Below are 25,376 nucleotides of genomic sequence, written 5' to 3' on the forward strand. Positions count from 1 at the left end.
TTTTCCCCAAAAAAGGGGGAATTGAACTATATGAATGGAAACCTCCTTTTAATGGTAAAACACCTTAGTACGGACATCTGACATATCGGGCCACCCTACTAGACTACTAGCTTCTTGAAAGCATAATGAATTACTACATTAAAAAATGCTTGCTACAAATCTGCCATGCTATCCTTGAGGGGTATAAACATGAGAAGACATACTCCCTGTCCTGGAGAAACTTACAAATATATAATTACAATACAATGTAAAAAGTACAAATAAGAGAAGCAGGCACAAACACCAAGGGTACACAGAGGATGGATATTTAACTCCTCCTGGAGAGTGGACAAAAGTCCAGCGAACCTTTTGAGGATCTTTGTTTAAACTGGGTCTTCAGAAGATAAGCAGAAATTTACCAGGCAAAGAGGAAAGAGAATTCCAGCTGTAGAAAACAGCATGTGCAAATGCTATTGGGGAGACCAAAAGTATTGAGAGAACCCATGAATAAAGGTGAAAACAGAAAACTTACAGGGTATGTATGTACGGCAGGAAAGGATTGAAGACAGGAGATCAAGAATGAGTTATCAAAGGTGTCAGGAAAAATGAGCCTGCATTTTTTTAGCTCATGACCAGTCATAGGTAAGGAACACTGTGAAGTTTTCATCCTCAGCATTTCCCATGGGCCTAGGACCATGCCTTTCACCACAGAAAACTTTCAATAATGGGTATGGAATAAACAGATGAGTCAGAAACTTAGAATGACAAAGAAATTTGAAGGAAAAAAAAAAAAAAAATACAGATCCTAGGGAGAAGGGAATAAATTAGAAGGAACTGATTAATTTAACTTTAGACAGGATTAAAATTTTCATCTGATTTTTTTTCTTTTTAATTTTATTTTATTTTTAAACTTTACAATATTGTATTAGTTTTGCCAAATATCAAAATGAATCCGCCACAGGTATACCTGTGTTCATCTGATTTTTTTAAGTCACTGCATTTACAAGTACCAAAAATAAATGATTAGGATGACCTGAGAAGAAGATAACTCAGAAGCAGATGGCTGCACTCGGTACAAGTCACCAAACTTACCTGATTTTCCTCCACCGTATTCAGGTAAAATGTTCTACAATAACATGGCATAGTATTATTAAAATACGAGTTCCTTCAACAAGCTTTTCTATCTTAAAGAAATAATCAAATCATTGACCAGTAGGTTGCAACTTCTGGCTAAAGAGACAACCGAACTCTGAGAATAAAGATGAAAAAGAACCAGGAGACAATGCAGCACTGGGAACCACAGCCACATCACAAGCATACGACCTCCTAGGCTTTAGAAACTTGATGTTCTTGTCCTGTATTTCTGAGCCCTTCATTCATCTCATCTTCGCTGAATACAAGCCAAAAGGATTTCACCAGGAAAAATTTGAAATAATACACTTCCTGTATTTGAAGCAAGGGAGAAAGAACCAATGTACACAAGAGGCAGTAAAACCAACAAATAGTTGGACTAATGGTTTCACATAAATATTTAACAAGAGGGATGAACTAGTTAAATCGTAGGAACTCCTAAACTCTGGATGAAGATGAGGTCAGATTCCCAACATAATTCAAGGATCTTCAAGAAAACAATCTTAAATTCTAATATGACATGTCAATCACATTAGTTTGGATATGGATGAGACAGGGTGACTTTTTATGGTTACTGGTATCAGAGGCTAGAGACAGTCATGTGTCAGGTTACCAATATGAGACTGCAAGAAGCAATTTACTTACATGACTCCAAGGCAATGAAGCTTAAAGGCAATGTAATTATTGTGCCTAATGTCCTATTTCAAAAAATATTTGATAGATAAAGGTTCACAGAATAATTTAAGAATATAATTTACTAAATAAAACTGAACGAATAGTACAGTGATCTGGATTCTAGTCTTGAAACTGATACAATTAATTATATAAGTCACAAATAGTCCATGTCCCAGTTTATGTATTATGATGATGTACTCATGACTGAGTTAAATGTGAAATGTTCTAAGCTCCTTTAAAAAGTAGTACTTTACTTATAAGATGAGGGCATTACATATGAGATGAAGTAGACCAGCATGACTGAAGCTAACACTTTCCATTTAAACAGAACTTACCTTCAAAACTACTCAGTGCACTCAATAGATACATGTTCATTAACTCTTAAAAGGCATTATTCAAACATTCCATAAAAAATGAACTAGACATATTAAATTATTTGATAGCTCAAAAATCTCCCAACAAGTCCATCACAGAGTAAGGAACAGAATCAGACTCTGCATCCCCTCCCCGACTCCCCACCCAGCCCAGTGTTCACGTCACCCACCTAGCTTAAATTCTGTTGTTCTATGCGTCAGAAACATAGTTAGTTATGGCAGGACAGAGATTTCTCTTCCAAAGGCCTCAGAATTCACTTTACTACAATATGTTCAAATTTTAAATGAGAATGGTTTCATGAACAGCAACTATTTATTAAACCCTCAGAAAAGTATTTCATCTTGTATTAGGTTAAGTAATCTGTGAGGAAAAGAGACTATGATTTTTACACACAGAGTCAGCGGCAAATACCAAAGACTATGAAGGAGTCTACCTCTCTTAAAAGGATTAAGAAAATTAGTGGAAAGAGTGAAAGAAAAACCAAAAGGTAATTTTATGGAATACTATGTAATATGTGTACCAGGGACAAATGGCATGAAAAATATATTTTCAGATAAGCATCAGATACATATTACTCCATCTTCAAAATCAACACAGTGCTTTCCCCCACCCTGCCTCCTCTCAAGGTATCTCTCAGGGAGAACTTGGTACTCTCACAAATACTGTTAATCTGATTAGCCTTTCCTGGAGGCTATTTAGAAATAAGTTGGTGTTGTTTAATATTTTAAAAGCTTTTTATACACTTTGACCAACAGTGGTAGATGGATTATTGCTCTCAACTCTTCATAGTTTGTCATAAAATTATACATTCACACCCTTTGTCATATAATTTTGCAAGGTATGACCACACGATTTATTTTGGTGATTTGTTTTGACAATGCCAGCAGAGGCTTAAAATGTATTTTGGTAGCCTGGCTTGTGTCTTATACTCCAGTGATAAACCATGACACGGGTATGCCCCAGGTAGCTGCTGCCCCCTCATGACTGGCCTCAGAACAAATAAACTTAGAGGAGTCTAACCCAACTGACAGCCTGAGGCAAGCCAACTAACCCACAGACTGAAGTAGATGTCCCTGGTCAAGCCAGCGTAGATCAGGAGGATCAATAGACCCAGTGTGAAACTTAGTGTTGTAATTTAATAAAACACTGGTTTGTTATGCAGAACTGTTATGGCAATAGCTGACCAATACACCCAAAAACCTCACACCTGAGAATGTATCCTGAGGCAATTAGAACAGATTCACATATAAGGGTATTTATCATAACAACATTTATAAATAACAAAACACAAAATATCATCAAATAATAGAGTGAATAGTTATGATCAAACCAGACTATTAAATATTTGAAGCTATTAAAAGTTTCATTCTTAAGGAACACTCAAAAATGCATGAAAATGTTCATAGTATTTTAAGCTTAAAAAATATAAAAAGCAAGATGCACCATTTAAAAAAATATCTACAAGTACAGAAAAAGATCAGGTAGATAAAATAATTCACTTAAGAAATATAAATGCCTTTCTGTGCTAAATATTATTTTATGCTAAATAGTATGCTAAATACTATACTTGGAATAAAGAGGTAAGTATGCTCCCTGACTTCTTGAAACAGTCTAGTGAGGACAACAGGTATTAAAAACAACCATATATATGTAATTACAAATTTTGATAAACTATTGTGGCAAAAACTGCTAATTATCCCCGGTATTTATTTCCCTCTTCTTGCTCAGTACCAGAGTCCCTGAATTTTATCTGCCCATGGCCATCTGGAATAGACTATACTTCCCAGCTTTCCCTGCTCCTAGTGGGGGCCATGTGATCAAGTTCTGACCAATGGGATCTAACTGGAAGTGAGACATGAAACTTCCAGTAAACATCCTTAAAAATAAAGGGCTTGTTTTCCCCCTTTTTGCCAGATGGAGCAGCTATTTTGGACTATGATGTGGAAGCTTCACGCTGAGGATGGCAGAGCAACAGAATAGGAGGAGCTTGGGTTTCCTGGCACTGTGGAACCACTATCACCAGCCTTACTATCCCCACAGAGCTTTCACATGAGACAGACAAAATTCTACCTTGTTTACGCCATTTTCATTTTGGGTTTTCAATCATTCACAGCTGAACCCTAATCCTAAGTGGCATACCTATGCAGGAAAATTGAAGGGTGTGATGAGAGATTATAACAGAAACTGTTGGTTTTGACAGGAAGAAAGGGTTTCAGAGACCGGTCCTCTGAGGAAGTAACTTTTAAACTGCAACCTATCTGATGCCTGGCCAGGAGAGCACCAGGGGAAGGGAGACGAGGTGGCAAACCCCTCAAGCCAAGTAGTTTCAAAGATGAAAACCTCAACTGCAATAAGCATAAGCAACAAACTCTGGGACGCAAGACTGCTTCTATTGTAACAATGAATGAATTAGAATGAAAGCAGAGCGTTAAAGCAGCTAAGTGCATTGGCTCCAATATTAGAATCTCCACTATGACAAGTAAAAGACCACATATGCATGTCAAAAATGAAAGGGGAGGGGTGCAGAATGAAAATGAATCCTGTTAAAGAAACTAATAGCTGCTTCCACACTTCAATATTTCTAGTGTTTAAAATAGTTGGATTCTCTGATTAGAGTGGTTCATATACCATAAGGAGAATGTCATTAGATTTTTAAAGGCTAACTATCCTTGGAAAATATAAGACTTTGGTGTTAAAATTTTTTTTAATAATATTTTCTTGTGTATTTCTGATTTTAAAAAAGAAATATATTTATTGTGGAGAATGCAGCAAATATACCTAAGAATATAAAGAAAAAATAAAGTACCTGTAAATCATCGCTTACCAACATTTTATACTGACAGTTTTTTATACACACTTATATGCCTATCTACATGTATACACACAATACACACAAATGGGATTGTTAACGCCTATGAAGTTGCATGTTTTTTCACTTATTTATCATAAGTGCATCCCTGTATCATTAAAATGTTTCTGAAATCATGATTTTAACTATATTACATATAATTTATTTAGCCAATCAAGTCTGGGCTAAAACTGACTTTAAACTGTTAACCACAAATTAAAGTCCTGTGGGTCAAGAAGAGACTCCAAAAATGGCCATGGGGAGTTTCTATTCAGAAATCTCAAATCACAATTTGAAAGCACTGGTACCATCTAACTAAGAATTCACTGAAATTCACTGAATTTTAGCCATGAAGAATGCTTAATAAAGACTATATTTTCCCAAATGGAGTGCATTAATTTGTAATTGGTCTTGAGAAAGAAATAAAATAAGTACCAAAGATTGAGGTAGCAATAACAAATAAGAACTAATAAGTGCCTACTGTATGAATTAGTGACTAACTGCAATGTTTTATTTTTTTAATAAAGGAAAATAAGAGAACATATGCATTTATTACTTCTATAATTAAATTTTCAAGTGGGTTTAAAAAAATGAATATGGAAAAATGCATATAGAAAAAGAATGGAAACCTATGACAAAGGGTTAATAACCATTAATTTTGGAATATGACATTCTTTGAACTTTTGTTTTTAAATTTCACAACCAATAAATTAATATTAAATTAAAATATTAAGTCATGTGAGTGAGGTAATTCAGATTTCAGTTATTAAAGTGGAAGGAATATCAGTAAGTTTTGCCAGAGGCTAAGTGGATCTTTCGAGAAGGAAAAACAAAAAGCTGAGTACACAGCATTAGGAGTTTGCTCTAAAATAAAACTATTTTAAACAAAATATCATAAGTCTGAGGAAGGGCTAGGTTTTGAACTTCATAGCTGTGCTTCCTTCAAGTACTATCCTACCTAAAAAATGACAGAGTTTCTGTTCTATCAAAAATGTTGTTCCAATAGTTAAACAAACATTTTAGAAATGGCAAGATTGCATTTTAATTTCTTACACTGGTTTTCTTTACTTGGTAAACCAGGTTTTCCTGATGCTACACCCATTTTTAAACTTCTAGTTTCTAATACCAAACTTAGTTCAGAAGACAGAGTTTGCCACTTGATAAAACATCTCACTAAACATAAATGGTTGCAATGTTCTATTAAGTGAGGTCTCTAGCAGAAAAAAAATGAGAAAGTTACAGAAAAAAAACAAATCTTTACATCAGTTCTCACAATGATTTCAAATAAATGTAAATTTTTTACAATCATCCCATTTTCCCCAAATGTAGCCTTAGGTTGTCTTAACTTTGTGACAGCATCCCCCATCTCCTACTCCACTAATCAGTTCTCACCTTCTTTCCCTGATAGAACACGTGAGTTTTTCAGCAAAAATGACTCATTCACTGGCATCTTGTCAAAAAAAAAAAAACCCTGAAACTTTAAGAAGGCTCAGCGCTAAAAGAATTCCAAAACTAGAACATTTCACTAACACACATCATTGTAACTTCAGAGAATTGAATCACTTTCAGAGTCAACTACATCTAATGAATGCTGTTTATATTTTTCCTTACAAATTGGTCTCCACCATGCTACTATGTACTCAAAATTTTAGTTTGGCAATTCCCTAATCTAAAATACCTCTTGTCTCTGAAGAAGACAAGACAGAGGAATGTAGAAGCATTAGAATAAGAGGTGGGGGAAGCAATTGTTCATGCAGCTTGGAAAAAGATTCTATTCTGAAACATTAATGACTCACATTTATTCCACACAGTTCTCAAAATGTATTTCTCCCATTAGTTAAATGAATACACAATACAATACATAATATAAATGCAATCAGAAATCTCCAGGAATAAATTACTCTCATTGCTATTATTTCACTAAATAAAAGTTTAAAAAATATAACACAAAAATCAATTATTGAGAACTATATAACTAAAAATCTTCAATAAGCATGAACTATCAATTGAAAGTCACCTTATCGTTTTGGTTCACACATTCACCTACTCCAAAACCGAGCCTTTTAACCAGAGGGAGAATGGTGGGGAAGCAACAAGAAAACAAATGCTCTGTCAGATTACCACAGACGTTTACTTATACTCTGTCAATTGTCACACTCCACCTGGTGGCAGGAGCTGCCTGAACTGGTGAAGTGGAGCTCATTATACAAGAAATTCCAAAGAACACTTGCTAGATGTACTTGGGGAAGAAAGCAAGATGTTCTTTTTTTTTTTTTTTTTGGTCCTACACAGAATATATCTAACAAGCCTCCACCAAAGTTTTTTTTCACATAATAGTAGGTCAGTATCTAATAAAGATTAACATAAAGGAATGACAATAATCAGAATGGGAGACCTACTTAAACCATTCTCTCCACGGTAAGTTAAATGTCATCTCAAGCCTTTAATACAGGTAACAAGGCACATCCAGCAACTTTAAGATTCTCTGTCACACACTCTCACTAACATGCTTTGCCCCCATCTTCTATGGGTAAACTATGGAGTTTAATTAACACAGTCAACAGCAGCCTGCCACACGGCTGTTAGATATTTGCCACTAACATATATTCATGGGATACTCTAGAGACTGATTTCAACTGAAAATAAAAATAGATAAACAGAGCTCAAAAAAAATTAAAACTGAGTCTGGCTGCCCACACTTACTTTCACACATGAGGAAAAATAGCAGTTCTCCTAGAAGCCTCAAGCAGACATATCTTTAGAACACAAGGTTAAAAATATGCCCCCCCTCCTTTTTCCCCTACCTGTTTCTCACTCAAAGCTGTGATTTTGGCTTGGAGTTCATGAAGCTGTTTCTTTAAATCAGCATTCTGATTGGAAAGAAAAAATATCTGTGAGGAAGATATTTCATTTGTTAACAGGATAGTAGCAAGGAGACTTTATGCATACTGTATTACAAATGATGAAGCAACCTTAAAGCATTTAGCCAATCATATTTGTCATGCATTAAACTGTAGTCATGTTACCACCACCTAGCGCATAGATCCTAAATGTAGGCTGCTAACACAAGGACAGGGGTAAATTCCTTTGTGATTATTTCAAATTAAAAGATATTTTATATTTTAGCATTTTGTAGTGTAATAGTACTCCTTTCTACTAAAATAGCTATTCTTCATAAATAACAGCTGACAGAAACCCTAAAGTTCCACTCATCAGACAAAAGCAAAAAAACGGAATTTATAAGGATGAACAAACTGGATGCTTAATAGCATTATCAATAAAAAGAGGTTTTTCTCTGCTTGCCCTCTCCCTTATTTAGTAGAGTACATTTGTTATTTTAGCCTAGATTTGAAAAGCTGTCAGTGCTGCAACTGCCTTAACACTACATCACTCAAATTAACATACTGACTACCAGGGCAACTTCTCAGTTCTAAAATGTTAGGAATCAAAAAAGAATACTATTTTAAATGAGATACACTGAGCATACTTGCCTTTTACTCACGTGGGAGAAAAATCCAAAATTAAAGTTTTCAAAAGCTTAATGTAACAAGATAGCCTACTTACTAGCTGACTGAATACCACCCCAAAAAGAGACTACTTTTCCTCTTTCGTTTCTCATGCAATTCTTTCGATTCGCTCTGCCTGATCTCCTGACGGGGCCGCAGCATGCATCCTCCCTTCGTGTTTGCTCCACGAGGTCTTCTTTGTGACAAGGCCTCTCTAATGAGATCACTCACAAGACTGTCCAGCAACTCTCTGCCCCCTCAGATTCTCCACATTAAGATTGCTCTGTTATATAACTGCCAGCTATGTCAGAAACGCTACAGTTTTCTAATAATATTTCAGTTGCTGATAATATAGGTTACCATATTAAATATAAAAGAATCTATTCATTGATCTACTGCTACTTGGTTCCCTAAACCTAATTTAAACTATAGTGTATTTTTAACAATTAAAATGGAGAAACTTCTCAAAGAAGTTGGGCTGTCAAACAGGAGTTAAGTGGCTATCAATGCCAACTCAGAATCAATGTATTGTGTTAAAAATACAATAGTTAAGCTACTAGGGGCTAAATCTGTAGAAATGAATACTATGTCCCACTTTCAAAAATCAATCTGCCTCAGCACCATTCTTTAATCCAAGAATCTATTTTACTTAACTTTACAATGAGGCATGTATGGTATGTTTAACAAGCTAAAAAAAAAAAAAAAATGTGTGTGGGTCTAGGTGTTCTGTGAAGAGATTATGAGTAAACAAATGCAAGGGAGAAATCTTGAGAATGTCTGATACTTTGACCCCATACTTATGGCCCACTATCTAATTGCTGCCAAAGAGACATTGCCTGAACAATAAATATATTAACAGTAATTAAAGACAAGGTAAGTTTTTAGGAAAATTTCTCTTCAGGGATAGAGAATAAAATACCTGAGCCAAAAATTCCTATGAGACATTAAAGAAAAGGTAATACTTGATGGATTACTATATTAACATAAGGTTCTTTAAAACCTTCCTTAAGGGCTCTTTCAAAAAGAATTTTTTAATGCTTTTTAAAAATTATTCTAAAATTCTACTCTAAACAGTGAGATTAAGCATTTAAATGCTCTATACTATAAACTATAAGAAAGTAAAAAATGGTTCTGGGCTATGTTCAATAATTTTGAGAAAGCCTCATAAACTGATTTCAAGTAAGCGGGCTTGTGGAAATGAAATTTAAGCTAAGTATTTAATATACATATTAACTCTCAATTTTTTCCCAAAATACTCAAAGCAATTAACTTAAAAGCAAGATAACAGTAACAAAGATGAAATAATAGCTATTTTATAACAGAATGACTGGATTTTTCTTAATTCTTAAAACATGAAGACAAATGTGCTAAAAAAAAAAACTGCTATAGAGATGAAATAGTTTTTAAAACCTAAGTAACATCTATATTTTAGTATTTTACAGTAACTTTATCTTAAATTGTTTTAAAAATTAAATGAATAAAAGTAGTATTTTACCTGCGGATCCTGCTTCATTTGAGCAACCAGTTTCTGATAATAAAAAGAGAAAAAGAGCCATCAGTCTTACATACTAACTCACTGTCACTAAGCAGGCTTGGCCCCCAAAATCTAAAGTTTTAAGTCCACACACACGTACACACAAACACACAAAACAAGCAATACCATAAACAGAACAGACCAAAAGCTTCTGTGATCCATGTAAAAGATTAATGAAACACTCTCTTAATAATTAAAAAAAAAAAAAAAAAACAAAGTATTGCTTTATATTTGAAATAAAGAGCTTCCTGTTTTTAAACAAATCTGGAGATGGGCTGGGGGAAAGGAGCTTTTAAAAGACAATTAAACTAACTGAATGTTTCAAAAGTCAAATGTCCCTTGAAAATGTCATTTTGTCTAGAGTCCCAAATAAGGCCTGGGAAGAAGCTGCTCTCATACAAAAACAGACCCGTTTGTATACAGCAAACAGACTTGGCAAGTCAGTTGGTTTGGTTCACAGAAGGAGCCTAGTGTCAGATGTGACTCTGCCACTGTCCTCTCTGTCAGGGAGGGGAGGTACCCAGTGGAGCCATGATGCTAGTACTTGAGAGCGAGGAAGTGAAGAACAGTAATGCAAAATTCGACCTACCTGGGGTTCCTGGGTGAAGAGAGTTCTACCAGAATACTGAATGGAAAGACCTTAACTAAGGAAAACATAAGTCCAAAAAATGAAAAAGGAAAATGGATGTCGACTGACCTACCCAACTTCTAAAAGCATCACTGCCCAAAGGTAACAATAACCATGGAGAGAAGAAACTGAAGCATAAAGGAATATGAGAAGACTGATTCCTGTAAGTATCTGGGAATAAGCTGTTCTCCAAGTGATTTTTTCATGTAACTGAAAAATCTATGTATCACTTTGGGTGACAAGACACATTTAAAGTTTTAAGTCATAAAATAAAAACTTTCTAAAATATATACTTATCCACCTTATTAAGTAAAAAAAAAAAAAGTCAGCATTTAATGATATTTAATGATAGAGGCATGATTACATCAATACACTATTCTGCAAACAATACAATAAGGTCCTTAAATAAAGACCCCAAATTGCTATGTTCTTAAGAGTTCTTTCAGTTTTTTCATCTACTCCTTAAGGTCAAGCAGGCAGCTACCAAATATTGCTACTATCACTATGCCTCCCTCTAAGAGCCCCTGAGCCATAATTCAAATTTGCTACTTCTGATCTGCTTTGTGATATGCTCAATGAACTAATTCTAAGATGAGCAAATATCCTAAGAAATCCCCCTTGAGTAAAACATACAATCTTTGGTGAGTGACTTTAGAGATTTCTTCTAGCTTGTCAAAAGCCTTACATTAGGTGCTAAGACACAGTCTGGATAGCTGAAATTGCCAACCATGTGACCTCCAAATATACAAGGTATATTTTACTATACTTCAAATATGACAGTGGTTAACTCTTCTATATCCTGGTCTTAATCTATAAAATACTAATAACATACATTCCAAGAGTTCAAGGATATAAAAATACGAAGTTTTATACATATACATTTTTACTAATGCAGCTTAAAGGCTAGTCACATTCTTCAATGAAAAAAAGCTCTTGGTCTTCCTTTCTGATTTGGTACCAGAGACTGGAGTACTACAATAAAGTTGCTTTTTTAAAGCTGAAAAAAGTTTTCCTCCATGACACTGGAATTTAAAAACTGACCAGCAAACTCAGTCTCCACTTCTGGAGGAACTAAATAAGCCAACTTTTCTACCTACAATCACTCAAGCTTCATTTTAGACCATTACAGGCAGGACAGAAAAGCTGGGCAATTCAAACATTCAAATCCCCAAAGACTTTAAGGTGACATTATGTGTTATCAAAATTGTTACTTTCTATTTCAAGAATGCAGCAGTTTTTCATGAGGATATAGTTTATGCCAAAGGTTGGCAAACTACAACCCACAGGCAAATCTGGCTTACCACCTGTTCCTATAAATAAAGTTTTATTGGGACACAGCCACACCCATTCACTTATATACTATGACTGCTTTGTCCATACAGCATCAGAGAAAAGCGGTTGTGACAGAGACCATAAATGATTCCCAAAGTGTAAAATACTTTACCATCTGACCCTCGGCAGAAAGTTTGCTAATCTCTGCTTTATACTATTTTCTGTTACATGTAGAGTAAATACTCCAGAAATTTAAATATAACTTGCATCATATCCACATAGGAATATTCAAAAAGGCAATTTCTCAAAGAAAGATGAGATGCCCATCACAGGCCGCTACTCTTTGAACATTCATTCAACATCAACCATGTGCATGTCGCTACTTTTTAAATCATTTCCCTGTTCAACAAGAACAAAAGTATACTTCTACCACAGCAATACTAGGTAGCTTCATTAACACACTTTCTATCCAGTAAGCTCATTTTCAGTCCCAGTTTCATTCCCTAAGTGGAAATGATGAAGGGGTGGCTTCTCCCCCAAAATTTAGTCAAATGTATAATCTGGCTTTGGCCTCGGCCTAATAGCCAGTGCCTACTTTAAAAGACGCTTACTCCTTGGAAGAAAAGTTATGACCATCCTAGATAGCATATTGAAAAGCAGAGACATTACTTTGTCAACAAAGGTCCGTAGTCAAGGCTATGGTTTTCCCAGTGGTCATGTATAGATGTGAGAGTTGGACTGTGAAGAAAGCTGAGCGCCGAAGAACTGATGCTTTTGAACTGTGGTGTTGGAGAAGACTCTTGAGAGTCCCTTGGACTGCAAGGAGATCCAACCAGTCCATTCTGAAGGAGATCAGCCCTGGGATTTCTGGGAAGGAATGATGCTAAAGCTGAAACTCCAGTACTTTGGCCACCTCATGTGAAGAGCTGACTCACTGGAAAAGACTCTGATGCTGGGAGGGATTGGGGGCAGGAGGAGAAGGGGACGACAGAGGATGAGATGGCTGGATGGCATCATTGATTCGCTGGACGTGAGTCTGAGTGAACTCCGGGAGTTGGTGACGGACAGGGAGGCCTGGCATGCTGCGATTCATGGGGTAGCAAAGAGTCGGACGCGACTGAGCGACTGAACTGAACTGAACTGAACTGAACTTTGACGTCATTTCTGGCATCCCTGAATTTCTCATGATCATGTAGGTTAACACGTACCCAATCAGAATAACAGCATCAGATTTACATCAAGGCATGTCATTTGTATTTCCTGTTAATACGTATTTTTTAGTGGGGGGCTGTATGTCACAGTATGTGGGATCTTAGTTCCCAGACCAGGGATCCAACCCATGTCCCCTGCATTGGAATGCAGAATCTTAACCCCTGAACTGACATCAAAATCCCTACTGTAAGTACTTAAATTTTTTTTCTAATAGGAAAGGATTCTAAACGTAACTGGAATGAAATATCTTACATTCTATATAAGTTAAAATACTATCAACCAATGTTGATAAACATAAATAAATGTTTATTACCATATAAAGTGCTGTATTAACAGTTAAGAAAGAATATAAAAGCTATTACTTTTATGCTAAAAATAGTTAAATACACAGGATAATAATGTGAATAAGTGATAACTTCAGGAGAATATTTTATTCCTTTTGAGTCAATAAATGTAATTTTAAATTTTAAATATTTTAAAACAATAAATATCCAATTTTTTCATAATTTTTATAAGATTAGTACGCTTGAATTAAAAATATGAAACTAAATATTTAAGAACTCTATTTAAATTTTGTGATTCAGTTCAATTACATCATGAACCTTTCAAAAAAAAGTCTTCTTTGGACTTGTTCGTATGGACTTGTTCGTATCTTGTGAGGATGAACCAAAAGCTGAATGTTAACTATGCCATCCCAAAATTTCCTGAGCGGAGGAATATGTCCAAAAATCACATGTGAGTAACGCTGGTATACATGATAGTCAACTGAAACATGTCTTATTTTTTAAAATATGCAAGTAAACACAGGGAATTATATTCAGTATTTGGTGATAAACCATAATGGAAGATAATATGAAAAAGAATGTATATATGTATAACTGAATAGTCTTGCTGTACAGTAGAAATTAACATAATACTGTAAACCAACTATACTTCAATAAAATAAATTTTGAAAAATAAAAAATAAATAAAACATGCAAGTTAAAGTCACATGAACAAAGTCCCTCAGATTAACCAAAAAACAGGGGAAAAGGGTTTGTTTTTTTTTTAAACACATTCAGTATATGGAAAAAATATTTTTAGTTCTTTTGCCTAGAAGACAAATCAGGGTTTTTAAAATTTTCAAAAATATTATCAGTGAGTTTGTTGAGTAGTGTTAGAAGGCAAATAACATGATTCTTGGACAACTGACTAAAAAAATGATTAAAAACTGTACTGAAAATCAGAGACAGCAGGTTGTTTACTAATTTAGCCATTACTTAAAAACATGACGTGGGATAAGCCATGAATGAAACATACCTGGTGAACCTGAATTTCCACTTTAAGAGCCTCCTGTAGAGTCTGCAACTCCATCCTCTACCTTCTCCACTTTTTCTATGTCTGCTAATTCTACAGTTTCTTCAGCCTTTGTTTAAAATAACAAACTCCTCTTCTCACTGCAGCTGTAGAGATCATAAAATGTTTGGGATCATTATGTTGGTTATAAAGGAAACATACACGTTAGATAAAATAAATTACATTAGGCAAAAAAATTAGCCAACTAAACAAACTTTCCCCAAACAGATTTCTTTCCAAAATGAGTAGATTTGTACTGAATTGGTACCAAAACTTTCTGAGTTTTATTCTGTGAGCATTCCTCTACAAAACACTTCAAATAAGTAAGACATAAAAAAAAGTGTTTAATCTGGTCATGAAAACATCCAAGCACTTACTACGTGCTCAGCACCATGTAAGATACTACTTTCTGAGGACACAGAGCTGAACAAGACCACTTCTGTCCTAGATAGGTCAGGAGACAAGAAGAGGAGAGGACAGCCACCCAGGACACACTGTTCTTGGAAAGAGACACACACCAGCATGGTCATACATTTTAACTACCACACAGAGTGAACTGGAGAGCTCAGGATCTCTTGGAAGTTAAAGAAGGCCCGAGCACTCTCATTTGGATGGACTTCCACAGTATTTAAAAAAATAAATATAAACTCAAAATAGGGGAAATTCTGGTATAAAGGTTTACATTTAACAAATTAGTACTTAACCACATTACAATGGAACTCTGCTTTCCACAAAGTTATGACAGAGATGTTAAAAATAAATCCATCGTGCACAACAGATGAAATGCATCTATATAACAGAACAGACTCTTCACCTTTACACACCTTCTTTTCCAGCCTGCTGGTGCATCGCTTTGGCCACACGTATAACTACACACGGAGACAACATCAAAAGTCTAGATTTGTGAATGTGAACCTTCTGCTCTGCTCACCACTACTGCAACTTAAATTAACTCCATAGCTAACTTTTCTTTCTTTTCTTTTTTCTTGAATGTGGCCTTAGACATGATTTCAGGTACTCTCCTCAAAGTAAAAGTTTAATTGAATAAATATATATATATATATATATAAAACTTGTAGTTAAGAGCAGCTTTTCAGCATTTTTACAAACTGAGGAAGGGGACAATCAAGAAGTTAGAATAACTGCTACTCCTTATGCTAATTCAATGAGACTCATAATCTTTAAACCTTCTAAAAACTATTTATCTATGGATAAAATTCATAGTTAACCTGAAAGAGTTAGTCGCTCAGTCATGTCAACTCTTGAACTCTATGGACTGTAGCCCGCCAGGCTCCTCTGTCCATGGGATTCTCCAGGCAAGAAAACTGGAGTGGACAGCCATGCCCTTCTTCAGGGTATCGTCTCAACCCAGGGATCAAACCTGTGTCTCCTGCATTGTAGGCAAATTCTTTACCACCTGAGCCACCAGGGAAGCCCCATAGTCAACCTAAGTTTTCTTAAAACTTCTTTAAAACCTGATTTAACAAAGTTATAATGAAGTCATTAACTTCAGGCTGTATTCGTGTGAGTATTAGTCTTCATTATATTTGTTTAATCTTACTAGGCTTAAAAACATCACTGGCAATCTCTTCCCTAGGGCTTACATACTATGTTATGTAATATCAAAATATCCTAAGCTTTTTTTAAGAAAACAATACATTTCCAAAGTGTAAAATTCCTTCAAACTTACATTTGTGGAGGCTAGGAAACGATATTATTATACAATGATATTGCCCACCAAAAATTTTCATAAAGGTAGTATGTTTAGGGGAGATAATTTGGAAAAGGCAATATTGATGAACAAACCCAGGTTTTCCAGATATTTATTAAATATTTAAAAACTGTTGGAACTACATAAATATCAGAATCATTAAGTTATTGGTTTTAGACCAAGGTTTTTGTTGTCATTTAGGTTTACATACTAAAGCAAATGTTAAAACTATGCACTCACTATAATTTTAAATGTTAAAATAATCGCTCTACTCAAATTCCTGACTTATGTATTAGAGATCTTCCTGAAAACAGTACTTAGTTTTAAGCCTATCAGAAAGCATGTCCAAAAATGATTCCCTATCATTTTCATTAAATTAAAATCACCTTGAAGGGTATTTTCAATGACAGAAAAGCCACACTTTATTTTACTAGTAGTTACATATAACATCATAGCTCAACTCAATTCATAAGCTCTAGAAATAAACAGGAACTTAAAAACAAAGAATTTACAATATACACAAAGGGTTAACATAATTTGTACAGTTACAGAGTGCTTACAGATTAATTACAAATTAATTTTTCAAAGGCTATGAAAAAGCAATTCACAGAAGAAGAAATAAGAGTGATCAACATGAAAAAAAATCTATCTTCAAGAGAGTCATGGAAATGTAAATTTAAGAAGACACATTTTTGTCAAACTGACAAAGACATGTAAAAACAATAATACTCTGAGCTGCCTAGAGTTTGCATCAGGTGGCACTTTTATAATTTGCTATTAGTTATACCTGAGTGGTAGCACTGAGGGTTATTTACTTTCTTCTTTTCAGAGTATCAGTATTTTCAAATTTTTCCATGGAAAATATGTACTTATTTTTATATAACAAAGAATTAACTTAGAATTGCTAGATAAAACATCAGAAAAATTTATACTGATGAAACAACACGTTCAGGAACAGAGTAAGTAAAGCCAGGGTTTAACCTGGAGATTCTAAATGTCAAAGAGTGCCTCACAGGATAAGAAGCCTGCAACTCAAGTTAATGAGGAGCTGACAGCTTTTACTTCCTTCATCAGATTGTTGTCTGCTTATTAGAGACACACAAAGGCACGAAATTTTACTTGGCAAGGACTCTAAAGGCCAATTACTCATTTTATTTCAAGATAAAACTGAAGGGTTAAAAAAGGTAGTGACTTATTATAGAAAAATATATGAAGGATTAGAAGATTCATTTAATATATTTCTTTTTCACAGAAGCCTCTTTCTGCATTTTTAAGAGACTGATTTCTGCCTAAAGAACAGGTTATATACATATATATTCATAGCCTACAAAAAACAATGCAAGCACATGTTGAATCCTTTTTAAAAATACTTTGGGGGCTTAGACAATGTATGCAGCCATCATGTGATGACCATTTGGGGGCAGTTTATAGTATTATAAAGTAATATAGAAGGTAACAAAGTATTATAAAGAAGGCAAAATTTATAAAAAGATGATTTATCATATTTTGACCAATTCTAATACATTATAAATAACAAATCCACTGCTGCAAGGTAAATATGAAGAGACTTACAAAACAATTTACTGAGGTACAAAGCCTTTCGCCGCCCATCAGTTGTAAGTTCTACCACCAGAGAAGGCAAGTGCTTAGCACAAAACACCAACATTCACTATATTCAAGACTGTATGCGTCAAACCACTGGGACACCTAATGGCCTCCCACATTCAAATTACAAAAACATAAATAAAAACTCCACAAACCAAACGAACAAGCAAATAAACAAAATAACCAAATCTCACTAAAAAAAGGGGGGGGAGGGGCAGATGTAGTATCTGAAAAGAACATTCACTGTCTCAAAAAAAAAAAAAAAACCTGATTCCATTTACTCACTGTGTAACCACTCTCAGCTTTAGGTTTGTTTGCTTATAAATCAGAAAAAGGGGAACAGAATCATCTGTTTCACAAAACTATTATGAGGTTTAAATTAGGTGAAGTTATATGAAAAGCCATTTGTAAACTGTAAAGTTCTATGCTTTTCTTAACATACTTAACTCTTACTCATACACACAAACTTTTGTATAAACTTCTCAACACAGTATATTTCTGAAAAGAGTGTAAGCTTTCTTATTTCCAACTTCTCTAAGAAGGGGATTCTAACCACTTCCCTGGTTACAGTTCTGCTTGGAGATGTATGACTGCTAGATCTTTCATAATGATTCTAATAATGCAGTAATGCTACAACTCTGAATTTATTACTAAAATCACTGCTCTGTTCTTGAACTGATATAAATCTTTTCCCAATCAAAACTCACTGCATCAACCAAGTTTACTTAACTACAGTAAGTCTGTAATACGTTGTGCCCCCAGACTGAATTCCTCAAAAATGAACAGCTCAGGGTTCTCTATAACATGTATCTACTTGGTGTAAGACTCCACTTTTGATCTATACTCTCAAAATAGTGTTTCAAGTAAGTTTAATTAATTTTTTAAAATTTGAAAAAGTAGAGTCTTGTAGATCTATGTATCCTTACTTGTCTCATGTCTATTACTAAAATACTAAAATTAAATTACTACAATACTGAAATAGCTCCTCTGTCCACGGAATTCCCCAGGCAAGAATACTGGAGTGGGTAGCCATTCCCTTCTCCAGGGTATCTTCGCAACTCAGGAATAGAACCTGGATCTCCCACACTGCAGGCAGATTCTTTACCACCTGAGGCACCAGGCAACGGCACTCCACTCCAGTACTCTTGCCTGGAAAATCCCATGGACAGAGGAGCCTGGTAGGCTGCAGTCCATGGGGTCGCTAGGAGTCAGACACGACTGAGTGACCACTTTCACTTTTCACTTTCATGCACTGGAGAAGGAAATGGCAATCCACTCCAGTGTTCTTGCCTGGAGAATTCCAGAGACGGAGGAGCCTAGTGGGCTGCCATCTCTGGGGTCACACTGACGCAACTTAGCAACAGCAGCAGCACAGGCACCAGGGAAGCATTATTAAAATATCAGGTTTCAATTTGTACTGAATACTTACTGATTACTATGGATCTAATATGCTAGTAGATAAAACATATCTTTAACTTTTAACTACCAGTGCTAAAAATGATCACAAATGTGAAAATTTTAATAACTTATGAAAACTAACATTTACTAACATGAATCAATAAGATGACATTAAAAAAATATATAAAGTTTATTTTCTTATTTTCATGGTGGTATTTCTTTGGTGACACTCCATAGGTCAACAGGAAATGCTACTGCACAAAGAACTTGATGTTGGAGGCTACACTTTGAGTCTGGCAAGGTTACTATGCTCAAGTACTGGTATTATAGGTGCTGACAAACCTGAGCTAGTAAGACTGATGCTTCTTAACCACTGATATTTACACACATACACACACACACAATTCGATTAATGATATCTAAAAGTATGAATGCCTTTGAGTATAAAATATGTATCCTTCCTTTGGTTTCTTGGGTGTAAGGGGGCCAGATCCTTGTTAAAAAGAAAAAAAAAAAAAAAAAACAAGGATTACCTGCACAAGTCATACCATTCCAGCACAAGGGAGTGGTATTTTCGGTCGAGTCAGGGTTTCCCCACAGCCCCTCTTCTGCACAGGTCTGCTGTAGTGAGTGTCCTGCCCCACTCCCTACCACCAGTGTTCATTCTAAGATACAGTTTCTACCTCCGCTTCCTGGCTCCAGGCCTGGCAGACACACATACACTCTTCTATTTGCTACTTTTCTTTACAGAAATTGAGCATGTCTACTAAACTCTTCCCAACTATACCCAACAACAAGAACACTGAAGCAAATTCAAAAATGCACAGAAATTCAAAATGAAGGAGGCTGAAGAGAAGAGTTGTATAAAAGCATTTTAGAAATTGTTGCCATATTTACCAGAATGCTTTTTAATGATAAATATTTTACTACACAAAGGAGAACATAAGAGAGGACGGTAGTCTTGGTATAACTAATCAGTACTTAACAGAAGTGGAAGTTATGGGAGAGAGATTTCAGATCAATTTAAGGAAGAGCTAAGGATTAGAGCTGTACAAAAAAGGAATGGGTTACCTTATGAGGTAGTGGGCTCCCTGTCAATAGAAGTATTCAAGAATGCTGCATATCATATCCCCCTCTTGGAGATTCACAATGCACATTAGCATATTAAAGGTTCTGAGAAGTCCTGCAGTAAAGAAACCTGTTTAACTTTGTTTAAAGCAGCATTTTCCAAATTATTTGACCACAGAACATTTTCCCCACCCTCCCACCTCAATAATATTTATTAATTTCTGTGGAAATTACAGTTCCTCAGAACACATTACAGAAATATGAGCTATATTCTTTAAAATGTAGAATTTAATACATCAGGGATATTTCTGAATAACAATATGTCAGGGATGTAAGAGAAGAAACTGCCACACCTGGTAAATGGTTCAAAGAGAAGGCCCTTAACATTCCTTCTTCTTTAAGAAATGTATGATTCCATTGCATCTCAAACTAAAGGGCTATGGGGTCTTGATTATTTATTTGTATTGGTTCCATGAGAGAAAGGCAAGTAGATAAAAAGGTAGTATAATCTAAGATTAACTGGTTCAAATGCCTCCCTTTCATGTTCAAAGCTCAATACCTAAAAGGTAAGAGATACCTCAATGACCATTAAGTTATGAAAGAAGCCTCAACTAAATACCTACTCTACCCACTAAATGAATTACCATTTGAGAGAGAGAATTAAAAAAAAAAAAGTACCTTGCAATAGGGGACTACCCTACTCCAGTTATCTTGTTTGAATTTAATTTTTTATTGTAATACATGCTCTCAAAATTAGGTTAATATTTGTTTGGTCTTTAGACACTGGAATGCCCTGTGTAATCTGAATTATACATTCAAATGATTAAGCGTGATGATTTATAAGCTGTTAAAGTAGACATTAAAACTGATACTATGGAAAAAACATGTTTGCCTATATGACCCACACTGCCACATTTCTCTCATTTTAAAAACTTTTTCCTCTTCAAGAATTATACAAAACATACACTGAAAATGTAGTATCAGACATGAGGCCAATCCAACGTTAAATTTAATAATATAAATGCTAAGAGTCCCCAAATTTCAAAGTCAAGGTTCCCATAGTTACATTAACTTAGTCTTTTTGCACATATATTAAGGCCATCAAATTAAACAGCGTATTAAGTAATACAAGACACAATGGGAACCTTAACTTTTGAATTTCCTGGTTTCTGAATTTTCAGCCCTAACCACTGCATTAAGGACATTTTCCGCAAAGGGGACCTTTACATTTTAAGAGGTTATCGAACGTAGGAACATGCAAGCCTGGCAGTAATATTAGAAACACAAATGAATTTGAGATATGGTTATGTGAAATTAGACAAAAATTCACTTTCACTCAGTACAAACAGTGAAGTCTTTCTCATTTCTGGGAGAGAGCTTTTTTGCAAAAAAAGAAAAAAAAAAATCACTGAATATTTGAATTATCATCCTACGAGCATCAGGCACAGTATGCCTGCTTGAAAAAAGTACTTACCAATTTTGGGGAAACTGGCTCTCCTTTAGTTCTCTTGCTCCCTATAAGAGAAGAAAGGGAAAATGGAATTAGACTACAAACACAGACTTACGACAAGTCATCAAAAGCTGATAACATAAAGATTTCTAACTCATTTTAATGAGGTAAAAACCAAAACACACAAGAATCTCCAAAGCTTTAAAACCCAAACGAAAAAAATAAGGAAAGAGACAGGGAGTTTCGTTTTTACAAGAGAAGAATTCAAGGGCAAGTGGATATCTAATTTTCCATTTTTTTTTTCCACTTTTCGATAGCCTTTTCAAGACAAGAAAAAGTAGCTGATAGTTTCCCTTTCCTAAGAGACACAGAAATGCAGAAATACACACACCCCCCCAACAAATGGCCTTCACTGTTTGCTGCTTTATTTTACAAATTAGGCTAACATCATTGGCCCTTAGCTTGATCTACTTAAAAGGCTTTTTTTTTTTTTTTCAATTAATCTTGAAATGGACCTGTCTTATATAAGGCTTTAAAATTCAAGCATCTTATATGTATAGTCATAATTTCAATTAAACTTTTCATTCACATTCTTAAGTGCTACCAGTTTAAACTGTGAACCACATAACACGAAAGTGACTTTCCCTATGCCACATCAGTTGATAGAACCAGAAAAAAAAATCAAGGTTTTGGGATCCCAATCTATGCTCAGTGATGCTTTTATCAATTGTGGTTTTTTAAGATTATCTAAACTCCATTAAGTTGATTTCAAGGTCAGAAAATTCATGTCAAGCTATATTATTTATTTTTAACTTGTCCTTGCCCCAAACTTTTCTAGTTAAAAAAATTAGTGAACAAAAATTAAAGCTTTTTCCTTAGTGTTTTCGTATTATTTAAATTCAGCATACCATGCTCTAAATCTCTATCACCCTACGCCTTAAACATAGTATATCTGTCCACTGATGTCACTCCAACAGTGTGATGTAAATCCTCATTTCCTTAAGGGATATTTAAAACAATCTTCATCCAAATCACAAATTTTTATTTAATCATGCACAGTCATACCCAACATATAGTAAAATAATTTTAAAGGGCCTCAATTCATGCAGTTAACCTTCATTTCCAAAAGAAATTCAATTTGCTCTTTTATTCTGCCTTTCTTTTAGCAGCAGCACTTTTCTAGAGTTCTAGTCCATATAAATGGCAATTTTAATCACCAAGATTAGAATGATTACCAACCAAAAGAAAAATCTATAAAATGATCTGCAGAATGATGTGGTTATTAAAAAGTAGATTCTTGGGAATTCCCCGGGGGTCCAGTGGTTAGGACTCTGTGCTTCCACTGCAAGGATCATGGGTTCAGTCCCTGGTTGGAGAACGAAGATCCCACATGCCACAAGGTATGGCCTCCCCCTACCAAAAAAGTGGATGCTCACTAGGAAAAAAAAAAATATCTAACTATGTGTGATGTTCACAATACACACCCATATCAAACCACTATGTTGTACACCTAGAACTAATATGATGTTCTATGTCAATTTTAAAAAGTGGATCCTTAGTACAGATTCTGTACCACTCTAAGACAGTAGGCAAACAGTAAAGGCTCCTTAGGGAGAACTCCCCAGAAGTCCAGTGGTCACGACGGGGCACTTTCACTGCTGTGCCCAGGTTCAACCCCTGGTCGGAGAACTAAGATTCCACAAACCAAGTGGTGTGACCAAAAACAAAGTAAATGGTCAGTAGATATTTGTTAAATGAATGAATTGACTGAGTGGACCCTTAACTCTCAGTTGCTGGCTTATTTTCCCTACTAGGCGTTTCTTGTTAGCTCTTTCATGCTGGGGACAATCTCTCATGCATCAATCTTCCACAGCATTACTTATTAAATGAATGACTTTGGATAAAAACAGTTGATTGCCATTTTAAAACATAATGAAAAGGAAAAGATAGATATATTGGATCAAATAAAAATTAGGAACTTCTGTTCATCAAAAAAAAAAAAAAACACCATTTAAGAGAATGAAAAAGCAATCCACAGAACTGGAGAATTATAACTGTAATACATAACAGTAGCTTATACTCAGAATGTATAAAATATGTTGAGACTCAAAGTGGTCAGGATGGGATCGGGATTTCAACTTTTACACAAATGGCATTTGAGAAGGTACAGTCAAATAAACTTTTCTGAAAATCATATTCAGTAAGAAGGGCAATGGATGCACCTTATCTCTGGGGCATTTTCTCCAAAAATAAACAGCAGAGTCAATCCCTAATTGACAAGGAATCTTACCATGATATCACAAAACTACTCATAACATTGCTTGCATGGATGGCAGAAATCACAATGGAAATCAAAGTCTGAGAGGTTAAGTGACTTCCCTGAAGGTCACACAGCTAGTTGGTATCAAGCGACAGAAAAGTACACAGACCCTGAGATTCCTTTGACTAAGCTGGCCTTTCTACTAGATCACACTTTCTCTTATCCAGCTTCAGCAGTTACTCTCTTAAGAAACTAGGATAAATACTGACCAAATATTTTGGGGAAAATCTTCATATAAAATTTTAAAGAAAAATCACATAAGTAAGCTCTCTAAGGCTGGTTTTAACACTTGACCTCCTTTATGCCTAAGGGATCCCCATGAATAGGCTTCAGAGGGGTTTGCCAACTCCACAATACTATATGCTGAATTGCGAGTGTAATAGTATTCTGGGAAGAAGATCCACAACTTAAATAAGATTCACAGAGGTTCAGATACCCAAAAAGAGTAAATTATTTTTAGACTAGTGATTCTTAAACACTGCATTAGAACTACCCAAAGTGTTCCTTCTGAAGACTGATTATTAAGTGACTGGGATATTGATTTAAAAAAAGAAAAGCAAATATTTCTGTAATTTAATAAAAATTAGTTAGCCGCAAAAATATTTACATGTAACTTGTACTTTTTACATTATATATATGCAAAATATATGTAAGTCTAAAATGCAAGTTTGACTTCCTCAGGTTAGGTTGATCGGAAAGTCCACTTAACTTCTCACATACATTTGACACTTGCAGCTAAAGTAGTTCAAAATTTTAGCCTTATTTGCTTAAATATTTTAAATAGATTTGTTCCTGAAAAATACATTCAACACACATGAATTGGAGTAATTATTTTTACTTTTAGAGTTGAATACTATCTTGTTAACATAACTTCACAGGATTTTTTGCAAACTAAAAATTGTTCCACCTCCTCTCTGGAACTTCACAGGTATTGTAGCTGCTTTAATTATAGCCAATAAAGAAATGAATCATTCAGATTTCTGATATGGTTATAAAATTTTTAAATATCATCAATAAATTTGAGATGATTAATCAGATCAGATCAGATCAGTCACTCAGTCGTGTCCAACTCTTTGCGACCCCATGAATCGCAGCACACCAGGCCTCCCTGTCCCTCACCAACTCCCGGAGTTCACTGAGACTCACGTCCATCGAGTCAGTGATGCCATCCAGCCATCTCCTCTGTCGTCCCCTTCTCCTCCTGCCCCCAATCCCTCCCAGCATCAGAGTCTTTTCCAATGAGTCAACTCTTCACATGAGGTGGCCAAAATACTGGAGTTTCAGCTTTAGCATCATTCCTTCCAAAGAAATCCCAGGGCTGATCTCCTT

General features: G+C 35.1%; 1 protein-coding gene across 2 annotated transcripts in view; it reads right to left on the bottom strand.

Moving 5' to 3' along the window:
* Positions 1 to 21,792, bottom strand: part of PHF21A (PHD finger protein 21A) — a 163,969-nt gene extending 142,177 nt beyond the window's left edge. For both annotated transcript variants that reach the window (XM_010842334.1, XM_010842335.1), the window contains exons 1-5: positions 21,752 to 21,792; positions 20,281 to 20,392; positions 14,460 to 14,602; positions 10,010 to 10,042; positions 7,813 to 7,878 (exon numbers count right to left, since the gene is read on the bottom strand). In XM_010842334.1, the coding sequence (XP_010840636.1) occupies positions 7,813 to 7,878; positions 10,010 to 10,042; positions 14,460 to 14,513 (153 nt within the window). In that variant the 5' untranslated portion in view covers positions 14,514 to 14,602; positions 20,281 to 20,392; positions 21,752 to 21,792. The remainder of the gene's footprint in view (positions 1 to 7,812; positions 7,879 to 10,009; positions 10,043 to 14,459; positions 14,603 to 20,280; positions 20,393 to 21,751) is intronic.
* Positions 21,793 to 25,376: the final 3,584 nt, after the last annotated feature.

The sequence above is a fragment of the Bison bison genome, unplaced genomic scaffold (assembly GCF_000754665.1).
Source record: "Bison bison bison isolate TAMUID 2011002044 unplaced genomic scaffold, Bison_UMD1.0 scf7180017864178, whole genome shotgun sequence".
Lineage (NCBI taxonomy): Eukaryota > Metazoa > Chordata > Mammalia > Artiodactyla > Bovidae > Bison > Bison bison.